This window comes from Hydractinia symbiolongicarpus, chromosome 1 (assembly GCF_029227915.1).
Source record: "Hydractinia symbiolongicarpus strain clone_291-10 chromosome 1, HSymV2.1, whole genome shotgun sequence".
NCBI lineage: Eukaryota > Metazoa > Cnidaria > Hydrozoa > Anthoathecata > Hydractiniidae > Hydractinia > Hydractinia symbiolongicarpus.
The window spans coordinates 18,759,688-18,774,115 of NC_079875.1; the positions used below are offsets into that span (position 1 = coordinate 18,759,688).

The 14,428-nt window shown below is 32.9% G+C and overlaps 1 protein-coding gene across 2 annotated transcripts; it reads left to right on the forward strand.

Moving 5' to 3' along the window:
- The first annotated feature begins 35 nt into the window (after positions 1-35).
- LOC130645003 (5'-nucleotidase domain-containing protein 3-like) lies at positions 36-14,346 on the forward strand. Of its 2 annotated transcripts, none has more exons than XR_008982668.1 (16): positions 36-492; positions 624-802; positions 1,168-1,242; positions 1,386-1,441; positions 1,507-1,594; positions 2,730-2,807; positions 4,813-4,869; positions 5,757-5,817; positions 5,894-5,996; positions 6,066-6,167; positions 8,933-9,026; positions 9,125-9,211; positions 9,303-9,356; positions 13,454-13,540; positions 13,655-13,807; positions 13,986-14,123. XR_008982668.1 is itself a non-coding variant. In XM_057450833.1 (16 exons), exons 1-16 carry the CDS (start codon positions 309-311, stop codon positions 14,200-14,202), a joined length of 1,584 nt encoding a protein of 527 aa, XP_057306816.1. In that variant the 5' UTR covers positions 36-308; the 3' UTR covers positions 14,203-14,346. The 2 variants fall into 2 exon arrangements, 1 of the variants encoding a protein (XP_057306816.1); XM_057450833.1 differs by having other exon boundaries at positions 13,655-13,716; positions 13,986-14,346.
- Positions 14,347-14,428: the final 82 nt, after the last annotated feature.

Genomic DNA, 14,428 nt, shown 5'->3' on the forward strand with positions numbered 1-14,428 from the left:
ATATAATATACCCAATCAATTTGTTTATTTGTTTTTTGTTTCCTTTTGAATTAATCTCTGTGTTTTCAGAAATAAGAGATTTGTAAATGTTCACGCCTAATTAGAATACCTTTAACCAATTTCGTAAAGTAATTTAAACAGAAGAAATTGATGCATATACCATTTAAATAATTGATAACAAAAGCAAAACAAGCATAAAGCAAAGTTAATTTAGCGTAAAGTTTTGTTTGCTAAATTAAACGGGTGTATTTTCATTAATTATTCGATAGAGGTTTTGACTACTAATAAGTTTTATTTCAGAATTTAATATGCAATTTAAAAAGATTAGTATAGAGAAACTTTGTCAATGGTGTTTGTTCCACAGAGTTCAACATTCAAAATATACAAGAGTGTCCAGGGCTTGTTGTAGAGAGTTTTCCACTTCAACTAGTTGCTATTCTCCAAAGTCAGAGCTAATGAAAAAATATGAGGAAAAGAAAAAATCTGTATATGGTAAGACGCTGTAACCTGTTTTTAGGTTTTAGAAGTGAAGAATGTTATATGACATTGAGGAAATCTCAGTCAGGATAATTAACCCACTAACTGAGAGAAATTTTATTTGATTAATCTTACTTTCTTTTTAGAAAGAAAGATTGACATTAGACCAGTTGATGTGTGTGCTGTGTTTGCAAACAATGAAATTAGTTTTCGTCACATCTCAGTTTATGGATTTGACTATGACTACACTTTAGCTAATTATTCTGATCACCTTCATGTGCTGATATATAAGATGGCATTAGAGAATCTTGTTTCAAAATATGGTGTATGCAATTTTGTTCTTTTTAAAAAAATCTTGTGCTCACTTCCTCCCTTCAATTTGCATTTGTGATATTCGCCTTCGTAATTCAATTTATTTTCTGTCGGCAATTCTTTTGCCAATGTGAAATGTTATTTGTGTGCTTCACGTTGGCAAATTTTTTATTTCACATGGGAAAGTTATATTTTGTTTTGTGATCGCATACTCCTATACATGAACAACAGTTAAATTAAGAAAAGAAAATGAGATCAAAGCTTTTGTAAGTTTTTAAGTGCCAACATGAAATAGAAAGGTTGGAAATTAACAGTAAAAATGAAATTATTAAAAAGAACGTGTGAAATAATTTTTTTTGTCAATTGATTCTTTTTTAGTACCCCAACAAACTTCGTTCGATCAAATTTGATGCTGGTTTTCCCATAAGGGGGCTTCATTTTGATACAGAAAAGGTTGGTTTTAATTTCTGCTCTTTCATGGTTCTTTGAATTAACTTGCATTTTTGGACCCAGTTACTTACCTCATAAAGATTACATGTTTGATAAGTATTTTTAGAAGGTGATGTAAATTTTAGAAATACCAACTGTTCTCATAGGGTTATTTGATGAAGCTGGATTCATTTAGTCATGTGCAGTTGGGTGCAGTGTACAGGTAATAAATTTGAAATGCTGAAGTAAGCATGGCTTCTCTCTACCTTCATGTTCTTAAATTTCTAGAGGTCATCGTAAGATAAACAATTGGGATGTGGTAAAGGAATATGAGGGTACACTGATCAGTGTTGACAGTATCAGCAAAGGTACTAATGTAAGTCAATTAAGAAGTATTAGCTCAATTGTTAGTTATTGTTTTCTTTTTTTTCGAGTTAAAATTTCATTATTCAGTGACAATACATAGAAATACAAAAAGACATAAAATGACAAAGGTTGTTGTATTTTCTATTGCTCTTATGCACAATCAAAACGATCTCAATTGACACTTTTATGGCCGTTTTCATTAGCGCTTTATTTTTGACAATAATTTTTTAAAAAAAAGAAATAAACGCAATAATTTCCCCATGGCAAGTTTGAATAGTTTATGTCAGATTTAAATAACAAGGTGTTAAAAACAACTCATTTATCAAAAACCACCTTCGAAATACCAAACTATCTTTGCAATAGAATTTTTTGTTATATCTATAAAGGGCTTTGGCCATTGTATTTTTGCAGTTGTTGCAAAACAGGGTTATTGCTTTTATAAAAGAACATTTTGAACACCTTATTGTATGAAAATTTTGAAAAAGCCATGGAAGTAAACAGATTTAAAAAGAAATCTTCAGCTCAATCCTAAAATTAAAATGGGTAAAAAATGGGTTTTCAGTGGACCAAAAAATTTAAATGTCCTGAAAAATTGGTCTATGACAAATACTAAAATAAAACAAGTGGAGTTTGGCCTAGTGACTATCGAGTTCGCTTCGCAGTTGGGTCAATGCACAGGCATGTTTAGAAAGTGTCTTTACTAGAACTACCGAACAGAATTAATCCATGTTAGCTATGTGAAAAATATTTTGTAGGCATTAACAATGTTTATTGAATGTATACATTCAAAACACAGGACCTACACTGCTCAAACACTGTAGAAGCTGTCTTGTCCAGTGAGGAAATTTGTAATTACGATTGTGATATTTCAAGTCCTAATGGGAATTGACGAAGGATAAGATTGAGATGGAAGACAATTTTGACAACAAAAATGCAAAATTAAAATGACCCTGAAGTTTTAAAATTAATGCTATAAATTAATTTTTTATGGCCAAAATTGCGCATGTCAATTAAATTTCAATGCATGTTTATTTGAATAGATGTATTACCTTACAACAATTATCCGAAATCTTATCATGTTATTCTTATTCGAGACTCTTTTTCATGCTATAATTGTTTATTTTCCTTATCATTACGTTTTTTAGAAGGGCGGTCATACCATCCACCAGCAGATGGATCTGTTTTCACTTCCCTTTCTTTCCCTGCTGTCGAACGTAGTCGAGGTTGGTATTTCTTTTTAAATTCTATAAGAACTGCATACAATAATAAAACATAATTTTTTTTCCTGTGAGACACATCACAATCATTCAAAACACAGCTTTTTGTCAAAATTTGCAGAATTGAAAAAAGTAGAATATACAAATTGATTAAATAAATCAAAACTTGACAATTGATACACAAAAACCGATTTTCATCAAAGAGTTATAGGTGAAGTTTAGTGACAGTTCTTGTCACTAAACTTGTCACTAAAATATGTAGGATGGAATGGATTGCAGGTCTTTCGTAAATCTTTCACCCTTGAACTTAAAAAAGTAATCTACATTTCCCTCCTTACATTACACCATTAGCAAGAGCTCTGTAGAAAAGATGGAATTCCCTAACGACTTTATTGACCAAGAGGATAGATCTGAAAACGTGTTAGAAGGCTTCCAGAGGAAAGAAGCTGTTAAATATTTCACTGACAGGTAACAGACCAAACAATTTGCTACCGGAGTTCAAATATTTTTTTATAAATAAATGCAACGTAACCTACCAGAGGGAGGGACATTTAGGGACAATTAAACTGTATATACGAATATAACAATTTTTCAAGTAACCAACTGATAATGAATACTAAACCAAAAAAATAATATTGCTTCTCTGTTTGCTTTCTTTTTAGCCTTTTTAGCCTTCACCTGTTCTCTTAAAAAGCTAGGTTGGGTGACTGCAGCAAATTAACAAACATATGTATGCGTTGAGTTGAAACTTTGTACTTAGGATTAGGGGTAGGAGGGAATTCAGAACGCCTCTTTCTGAAATGTTAAAGCTGTTTGCTAGTAAACAATATAAACTCTGTTTTTTTCTTTTCATAACAGTTAATTTTGGAAACAACCTACAGTTAGTTCATTATTCGCTCAACAAACTCGTACTTTACTGCATGTCCTAATGATGTAAAATATCTAGTGTCCAAAACTTGCTGACAATGTTTAATTTCAAATGATACGGAACTTTATTTTGTTGTTTGTACACTGACCAATTTGAACAATAGTTTTTATAGCACTACAGTTCTTGTGCTACTACGAACATTTGATATACAAAAAGTATGTGTTTTATTTCGTTAAAATGATTAATCAAAAAAAAAACATTGACAGAGAATTCAATTTATTAACTTTGATTAATCTGATTATGTTTCACCACCTTAAACCTATTAACATCGATTGTTTTTGATATTGTACAGTTAGTAGAAGGTGTTAAAATGAGCCTGTAGGCATGTATCCTTAAACACTTGTTGTTTTCCCTAATCTGCCGTGTCAACGTCACGACAATAGTCATAAGCTTATTATAGTTAAAAAATGTCTTAATACAAACCCAATCCAGGTAAAAAAATATTTGATGACATTAATGGGATTAAACATTATGACACATATCCCCGGATAGTTTACTTTAAGACCTTTCCAATGTATTCTAATTTCTTTCTTGGTAAATATGAGTTGGTAAATATTGGTTTCATGCAAAAAATATAATCTCGTGACGTAGTTAAGGTAAAGTTGACTGGGTAGCTCAATCAGGAGAGTGCTTGTGTAAAAATCTTAAACTATCAGGTTTGAAACATGTCTCCAACAACTCAGCACATGAGTAGCACAGGTTGGATAAACTGATCTGTGCTGTAAACAAACTGGGAGACGACCTTAGGTGTGTAAATTCACTGCAACAATGCTATCTCCCTGTTCTAGCACAGTGCTATCTTCCTTGTCACAGCACTATATAAGAAAGGGGATAACCTCTTTTGCTGTTCTGTTATGTCATCAAGCTTATAAAACAATAGAATATGGCATGTATAAATATACTGAATCAAAGTGTGGCAATCAATATTTTTTTAAATCTGATCTATATTTTATCCTTAATTCCTATTATTTGCCCTTGCAATGCCTTGGTAACAACATAGTGACTAGCATACCCATACATACAAATAAACTCGTATATACCAATACAAAATACACTCCCTGTGTCTATGTTCTTTTTTTTTAGTATTTCATTGAGGAAAATATTTTATTTGATCCAGGCTACATTTACTACGACGTTGAGGTAAGTTGTTAAACACATGTTGATTTTAGAATAGATGGTATTTTTAAAATTGAAAGATTGGGCACAAAATTGATCCACTAAAATCCAGTTTTTAAAAATAGAATATAATTGCTAACGTAAGATGTTTTTCAACTTTATGCGTTGTGTCGACAATTTTTAAGAAGCAGGGTATTTCTTATAATTCCTTGTGAAAAGAACCTTAAATTGCACCACCAATATAGTAAACCAGTTTTGGTTTGTAACAGTTAAGCTTGCCTTTTAAAAGTTTACGAACAAGCTCCCAGAGTAGTCCATAGTGGTATCTAGAGGGAAAACCTGAAAACTATGGTTTTAAATGTTTTGTACTATCGATCAAAGATTACATGTTATATTATTATTATTTTATCTTGCCTCCAAGACTTTCAAATCCTTGTTAAGAACTGTTCTTCATAATTTTACGTTTAACGTATGCTTCATTGTTTCATGTTTCAGAGAATAAAAAAAAAACAATATGCAATGATTGAATTTCTGGCTGACTTTGACAGATAAGTTTTAAAAAAACGAATCAGTTAGATAATAGGGAAAAGTAGTAAGTCATTAGGAGAATGGTTGTTTAATTAGGAAAGTCAACTAGTATTTTCCATTGGGATTAGTTAGTCTAATGTCCAGTTTTGCTTGCATAATTTAAAGGTTGAAGTACAAAACAAAACAGTTTTTTATGCTTGCAAGAACATCAGAAATTAGGGCTATATATTAATAAGAAAACAGAAAAGAACTGAAAGTAAACAATGAACGTTGCATTTTTTAAGCAATTGTTTCTCCAACAATATTATACAAACTTTGCATGCAATATAGACCGACAGTTTTTTTATTGCAGACATCTTTAATTTATTGTGTTTTGGTTTCAGAAAGCGACACAGGAAGTACATCTATCTGGCAAAATGCATCAAGCCATTGTTGATGATCTTGGTACGTAAAAACAAAAAGAAAGTACTTTAGGTGTTATTGCGTTGCAGTAAACAAGTAACTATATAACTTTATTTAGATCGCTACTTACCTAAAAAACCTAACTTGGTGACATTTTTAAACAGACTAGTAAACAATAAGAAAAAGTTGTTTATGATCACCAACAGTTCATATAAGTTTGTGTAAGTCTTTGGTCTCATAGTTAATAGGGTGTGTGACTAGGCAAAAAATGACATTTTTTATGTGTTTAGTGACAAAGGAATGACCCACTTGATTGGGCCTGAGTGGAGGGAGTTGTTTGAAGTGACTATAACAAGTGCAAGAAAACCACGATTTTTCAGTAATGTTGACCGGTAAATATTTTTTAGTCAAATTTAAGTGTTTTAAGTTTTGGCACGCAATTAAACTAATTAGACTAAACAGTGTTATATGTTTTCCCGATTATTTACTACCTCCAATATTTGCTGTCTTGGCTCACCAAACATTTCAGATTTACATGGTGCAACTTTTGAACGTACTGGCTTGTCGCAGGAAACATACTCGGACTTACATGATGCAACTTTTCAATGTGAATGAAAATTAATATTGGGCTAACAAAAAATGTTAATCTGCTTTAACTTGTTTTAATAAGGTGATAGAATTAATGCTGCTAATGCTTTAGTTAAAAGTTGACATCAAATCTGTCGCACTAACCTGTGAAATCTATATTATAATACCCGTATACGTATGTCCGTCTGTCTGTCCGTCCGTCCGTCTGTCACGCAAAATGGTAGCTTAGCTGCGCAGGTAGCGATACGCACGCAATGCGGTATAAAAAGGACGGGCGAACCTGTGGATTTTTCCAAGGGTTAGCGACTAGTTGAGGTAAAAATACGTGATGCGAAGAGGGTGAATGAGTTAAAGACAAATATGCTTATATCAGCATCAAAAATTTAAAAATCATAAAGCTGGACCACATTTTGTGGAAATTATTCAGGACTTTGGTGCTAAAACGTGAAAGCAACATACTACCAAGTGGTGGAGCCTTCGCTTCCAGAGCAGAGTCTTTGCCCTGCTAAATCAGCCAAGAGAATATGAACGTGTGAATTTATCCTTTCTGCGTAGCCTTTAGTATGAGATTAAGAGTGGTTTCTAGAAGGTTGTTTAGTTGAGTGATTACTGTGAGATTGCTGGCTTTCGTAGCTCGAATGGAAGCTTTTTAAAAATGGCAAAAAAAAATATTTTGTGGAGCCAAAAAATAAATTTTACAGATTTACAGATTTCGAAATCCTTAAACTTATTAAAATAACTAATATAATAGCAAATAAATAACTATATTTCAGGACTAAGTATTTATACTTTTTCTTAGCAATATTTTTACAGAATTCTCATGGCTGTATTAAGTAAGAATAAGTAGGTTTTGGATGTACTTACCGGTAAACATTAAAAATAAGATCTTTGACTCGAGATAACCAAGACTATTTTACGTAGCATAGTATTTTATAACCTTTGTATGTTGTCCTTCGTGCCAACAACGTCGAGGGGGGGGGGGGGGGGACGAGGGCGCTTATTAGAGCAGGGCCGCTTATTTACAAATTTAACAAGGGCGCATAATCTGTGGTACTTCTGGCTGTCACGCAAGGAGAGAAAATACTTAGTTTAAATAATGTAGCAATCACAAAGATGTAAAAAAATGATTTACAGTGAGAAGCAGACGACCAAGCCAGTATTTCTGGTCATCACGAACTTTTATTAAGCAGCCCCAACACATTTCGCCACTCCTTTAAGTGTACTAGAATCCCTTCATAGGACCGTCGTTCATAGCAGTATCAAGAGAGAAATATCAAAAGTGGTGCATCTGAAAGAAGGGAAATTTTTAACAATTTTTACAAGATTTAGAAAGTACCGCACAATTTGTAGCAACCTAAAACGATAGCACTGCTTCAGGGGTATATTGGTTTTATTCTCTTAAACAAGCCTAACATAGTAGATGCAAAATATTTTCGCTCTGTTTTGCGTATGGTGTTTCGCTTAGTACTTATAGCTACCTGCAAGTAGTCAGCTGCCTGGTTAGCATCGTTCAAAGTGAATGTATACTCAGAGGTTACTGTTATTTTACAATAAGGTAGCTCGCTAACTATGTGTGCCTTGGAGTGTTATACAACTTCACATTACAATCAAGACTTAAATATAGAAAAGCAGGGTATTGTGCTAAGTATGTCAGTTTGGCGATCTGCACATATGACTCTGTCAAATCGAAAAACATATTCATAAAACGTCGTTTTATGAATAACTTTTTGGAGACTGAGGGTTTGTTTCGTAATATAATAAATACCGGGCATTCAGTAAGAAGTATTATTTTCTACAGTTCTAGCTAGGATAGAGTATTTTATTGTGCCTAATTTTATAACTATATATTTCATAAAAACCCTTTGCTTTGGGATCAATTTGAAGATGGAATGTAATCTAAAAAATTTTTCCCGTTACCGTGGGTTCTTCGTCCTCACACATCATAGTTTTTTTGTGTAAGTGTGACAACAGAAACTTTCTTACAACACGATCGATGTGTGCAGTTACCACAAGTTTACTTTCATCGAAAGCAGTATTTTGTGTAGAGGATCATGATTGACAAACTGCTGTTGGCATTATTTTTATATCAGTTTGTACGACAGCACAACAAAACTGGGTGTTGTTGTCATTGGTCCTAAGAAAAGGATTACAATTAATGTGAAATAAAATGTTGCATTTAATGAAAAAGAAAATAACCTGTTCTTCGATTAGAAGAAGACAGCCTTAAAAATTTTGGATAAAAAAGGTCAAACATTAGCTTGGTGGGATTGAAGGAAAGAAAAACAGAACAGCTTCTTCGAATACAACTGTATTATTTAACGTGACATAAGTTCTAGAAATCGAATTGCAAAAGTTGCCTTGTTTAGTACTAAATTACGATCTTGGTGGGATATTAGAAATAATTAATCTAAGTCCAAAGTAGCATTCAAGTGTTAATAAGCTAATGCGATAGCGTGTCACTACAAAATAGTGTATGAAACGAATGCTTAGATAAGGTATCAACAAATCCGATTCATTGAAATCGAAAAATTTAATGTAATATAAAAAAACTCTTTTTCTTTTTCTGTAGAGCGTTCAGACCATTTCGTCTAATAAACCCAGTCACTGGACATTATCATTGGGATCAAGTGCAAGATTTTCAAAAGCATGGAGTGTATGCTGAAGTAACCATTTTTAAAAAGTTTTTTGGTTCCACACATTCCACTATGACAAATCAAAAAGTAGGAACTAGTAAAATGTTATTTGATATTTCTTCTGTTAGGGGAATATTAAGCTGTTTACGCGGTTCACTGGATATGAAGGACCAAGTGTGATATATTTTGGCGATCACGTATACAGTGACTTAATGGTAAGTGAAGTTTAAATAATTCAACCTTTTGTCAGCAATGAATGTTTTTCTGTTACAATGTGTGGATTAATATAAAAGATTGTTTCCGCAGGATCCTGTTTTAAGATATGGTTGGAGAACTGGAGCCATTATTCCTGAACTAGAGGTGACCTATCTATTTCTTCGTTCCTTGATGATCTATATACGTGCTTTTGATGAGAATGACATTCACATATAGACAGTAGATTTTATAAATGATTTTTTTTAAAAGTACATTGAAAGTATGTTTTGTAATGATTTAAGTACGGAAGCTGAGAAGGGTCAACCCACAAATATATTTCAAATCCACAAATATATTTCAAATCAGTAACAGAAATTTTTTGAAATCCGAAATTATTTTGATCAGCCTCGTGGCCATAATGGCAAATTGGCGGCTGCAAGTGCATGCTTTTTTTTCGTTGTGGAAGAGAATTCTACTTAATGGAGTTGTTCTTTCCTAATTGTGGAATGGAAAGACGTGCAATAAAAGCTGAAACTGCAACACACAACAAAAGTGTGGAAGATGTTATTAAATATTATTTTAATAAGGAAACTGAGTACAAAAAGATAGTTATGTATTTGAAACATTACCACGAGATTGATATCAGTGTCAGCACTTTAAAACGCCGTCTAAGAGCGATGGGCTTAAAAAGGAATGAAAAACCTGACGTGGATTCTTCAATACACCTTTACGATAATTCAATTGTACATGTGTTCCTACGGCTCTCCATCGTTTTACAATATCGGAAAAAAGGAGGTAAAAATCGTGTTTTTATGAGAGTTTGTTAGAGACAAAAGCGTGTTTTCTCCAGTTTTTAACTTCCGTCGAATTTTCTCCTTAATAAAATCTTATAAAAGTGTGATGTTTACCTCCTGTGATCGCAAAATAAGTTGCGATGGAGTGTTAGTTTTCCTGAATTATCGTAAAGGTGTATTCGTCGAATTATCGAAACCGTAGTTTTAATTACAAATGGAGTCAAGGGTTATCGTAGCATTTGGAACAAGCTACGTGTGATATACGGCGTTTCAGTAAAACGTGACAAGGTTATGAAAGTTGTTAGAGAAATCTATCCGAAATGCTCTCATAACAAAAAGGCGCGGAAACTTATACGTAGAGTATATAATTCACCCGACCCAAATGCTGTATGGCACGCCGATGGCTAAGACAAGTTGAAGCCGTCTACACATCCATGAATAGGGAATTCATGGATGTGTAGACGGTTTTTCCCGCAAAGTCATTTGGTTAAAAGTTAGTCGTACCAATAATAATCCTGTAATACCTGCTCACTTTTTCCTAAACGCTCTTGACGAATTTAAAATTTGTCCAGATATAGTAAGAACTGATGGTGGTACTGAAAATGGTCTAATGGCAAGTTACCAGTCACTTATTCATAACGATGTTAATGCACATTAATATGGAACTTCACAGTCTAACCAAAGGATTGAAAATTTATGGACTCATTTTAAGCGAACGTACACAACTTGGGTAATTGACTATTTCAAAGATATGGTTAAAAGTGACGCATTTCGTTTAGGTGATCATTTTCAAAGTGAATGCGCTTGGTTTTGCTATTCCTGGTTAATACAATCAGAGTTAGATGAAATGAGAGACGACTGGAATTCACATACCTAAGAAATTCCAGGAACGCCAAAGTATGCGCAATACCAGATGAAATGTTTTATCTTCCAGAAAGTTTTGGCTATCGAAAATGTGGAAAAATTATTAATAGTGATCTTATTGACAGCCTTCTTCAACAAAGAAATGCACACGAGGAAGCTGAACATGTTCTTAATGCCTGCGACAAAGAACTAGTTGAATATTTAAACTGTCATTGGACAGTTGGGCTACACTTATGCCTCCTCGTGATTGGTTAGAAGCAATACAAATATACGATAATATTATTTCTGCGGGAATATAGTTTCTTTTCTTTATATACATACTTCTTCTGTAAGCTAATGTAAATATAATAAAAGTTGTGATAAAAACAAACAAAAAAAACAAACAGAAGCCAGTTTCCAGTTTTTTCAGAAAATTGTCTGAATTTTCTACGCTATTTGCTTTTAAAACATTAAGTGGAAATTCACCACAACATAACAAAAAATATAAAATCAACAAAAGATAGCAAGTTTAAGGTATGTTTTGCAATGCATATCTTGCTGAAGCAACAGCCATCTTTAAATGCGAAGGACATGGTCCGTCTCATTTCATCTTCTGCTCGAATTTGTGTAAGTAAATATGTGCTTGCAGTCGGCAAACACTTGCATTTGTTTCCGTTTTGAGATGGTTTGCAATCATGAATAATTTTTTTTATTTTATTAGTTTTATTTTACGATTTACGATTTTATTAGTCAAACCAAGTACAGGTATTTTTGAGGAGCCAGTTAGGAATTGCAATAACCTTTCAGCGGATGGGTCAGCATCATCTAAAAGTTGATGCTTAAAAAAACACCATGAAATTTTTGTATCTTACAAAACTAAGTACAGTTAAATCACATTCTATGTCTGCATACTTTAAAAAATGACTCTACCGTTCTTTAAACACTGATCTGCATGTGCTTCAATTACTGAGAATTGAAATCTTTTATTGCATATGGAGCACCAACCATATTTCACACTGCCAGTACAACTACCACTGGCTTGTCCTTCATGTATAGGATCAGCACTATATTCATTTAAGAATATATCAGGGTTAAAATTTTTATTGTCCTCATTTTCGCTCAAAGTATCATCCGAAGTAACATCAATTGGACTTTTTAAGGCATCAAGAAGTTTTCGAGTTGTTGCAGATTGTACATCGTATCATTTGCATAAATAAAGGTCTACTTTTGAAAATGGCTTAGCTAGCTCCTTTTTGTATTTGTCAACAGTAAAAGCTGTTTTTGTCCCAGGTATCATTTTGACCACCTTCTGGTCGGGGTATAGCAAGACATATTCTTCTAGACCACAGAAAAATTGGTCATGGTTTGCATGCTTTTTGTTTGCAGCCTTCAAAACAGTAGCTGCTGAGGCATCCCTAGCAATACGCACAGGTAACTTAGATCCTCTAACACAATGGAGCAGTCCTTCTTCATTCTCTCTCACAATGCCAACGTTAATAACAACACTTTCCGTAGATGTTTTACTGTGTAAAGATACAACCTTTGTTTCTTCCTTTTAAAAACCACATTACTACTATTACTTCCTCGATCATCGTAACCAGCTCTTTCTTCTCCATTGATTGTATTTGTCCTTTTCTTTGAGAATCGTGATGTTCTTTCATTTGACTTAATTCGTTGACAGTCTATCAATGACAATGCCTCACTGTGGACAGGATTTTCTGTTTTCTTTTTTATTTCCTTTCCACAATATGAGCAGAAATAATCGCTACAAAATTCGACTTTCTTCCCACATGACGAACAGAAACGGTCTGCCATGTTTATTTACAAATCATTTCGCTCACATGTGACTTTTTGCAGAGCCTTAGATCCAGGGACAGGGCCCTGGGATAATCGGATTTTTTTTAAATATTCTTTGTGGATTTGAAATAATTTTGCGTATTTGAAAAACATTTGTGGATTTGGAATATTTATGCGGATTCGAAATATATTTGTGGATTTGAAATATATTTGTGGATTTTAAATATATTTGTGGATTTTAAATATATTTGTGGATTTTAAATATATTTGTGGGTTCGAAATATATTTGTGGATTCGAAATATATTTGTGGATTTGAAATATATGTGTGGATTCGAAATATATTTGTGGATTTGAAATATATTTGTGGATTTTAAATATATTTGTGGATTTTAAATATATTTGTGGATTTTAAATATATTTGTGGGTTCGAAATATATTTGTGGATTCGAAATATATTTGTGGATTTGAAATATAAATGTGGATTTGAAATATATTTGTGGATTTTAAATATATTTGTGGATTTTAAATATATTTGTGGGTTCGAAATATATTTGTGGATTCGAAATATATTTGTGGATTTGAAATATATGTGTGGATTTGAAATATATTTGTGGATTTGAAATATATTTGTGGATTTGAAATATATTTGTGGGTTGACCCTTCTCGGCTTCCGTATTTAAGGAAGGATTTTATAAACACTGTCGCTTGTAAAAAAGCTTAAAAAACAGATGTGCTGAGGATGAGCCTTCTCAGGTTTCAAAATTTAGATTTCTGTATGCAACGTATTTGTCATCGATATTAGCAGTTATATTTTCTAATCTTTATAGCGAGAGCTTAAAATTTGCAACTCAGAATCATACATCCGTGACGTGTATTGGTTGCTAACATTGGAAGATTTACTCACAGACTCACAAGTAAGTCGTTAACTTTCAATTGTAACAGAAGAGAAAATGAATTAGTAAAAATGATTTGTTACTCAACACTTTACCAACGACCTTGATTCTAAATTGTTTTTCTGTTTTGTTTAGACAAATAAGGTGGATGAGCATGACAGTATGCAGCAACTAAAACAGGAGCGTAAAGAACTTAGGTAATAACATCGGCAAAAAACAAAGAAATTTTAACAATGCTTACACATTGGTATATAAATGTATAGTCTTCAGCAAGAATATAACATCCACGTAAGTATGAATAGTCTATAGAATAAAAAGAATGTGGATGTTGATAAATGGTCTAGTATAGCATATATAGGAACGATGCAGCCTCTGAGACAAAGGAACGCCATTATTTTTGTTATTTTTTAACACTAGAATGCTGTGTATACAATAAAAACTGCACGACTTGTGTGTTTTATTACAGAGCCCGATTAAAGTCAAGGTTTAATCCATATTTTGGTAGTATGTTTCGTACTTATCACAACCCGACCTCGTTTTCACGACGTATGACGCGCTATGCTGATCTTTACACATCATCGTTGGAAAACTTACTGAAATATAATGATCAGTTTCATTTTTTTCCAAGACGAAACGCTTTGCCACATGAACAAAGTTTCGACACGCATATGACATGCTTTTAATTTGCTACATTGTATCTTGCTACTTCAAAACTTGACATTTTGTGTAGGTTGGAGTAAGAATTTTTTATCCTGTGTTAACGTTGTAAGAAATGTAAATTCTTAGATATGTTGTTAATATTATTATTAAAAGTATTTTTATGTTAATCTTGCTAGCGTTCTTATTTGTACAGATTCTTGTGCGCTCGCTCGGCAATTAGTACAGATTTTGAGCTTGTCCTCTTTTTTT

Excerpts from the sequence above, each read along its gene's own strand:
- LOC130645003 (XM_057450833.1), top strand. The coding sequence starts at position 309 with ATGCAATTTAAAAAGATTAGTATAGAGAAACTTTGTCAATGGTGTTTG. Across the intron at positions 803-1,167 it reads ATCTTGTTTCAAAATATGGT|TACCCCAACAAACTTCGTTC; the intron begins GTATGCAATTTT and ends ATTCTTTTTTAG. Across the intron at positions 1,442-1,506 it reads CAGTTGGGTGCAGTGTACAG|AGGTCATCGTAAGATAAACA; the intron begins GTAATAAATTTG and ends TTAAATTTCTAG.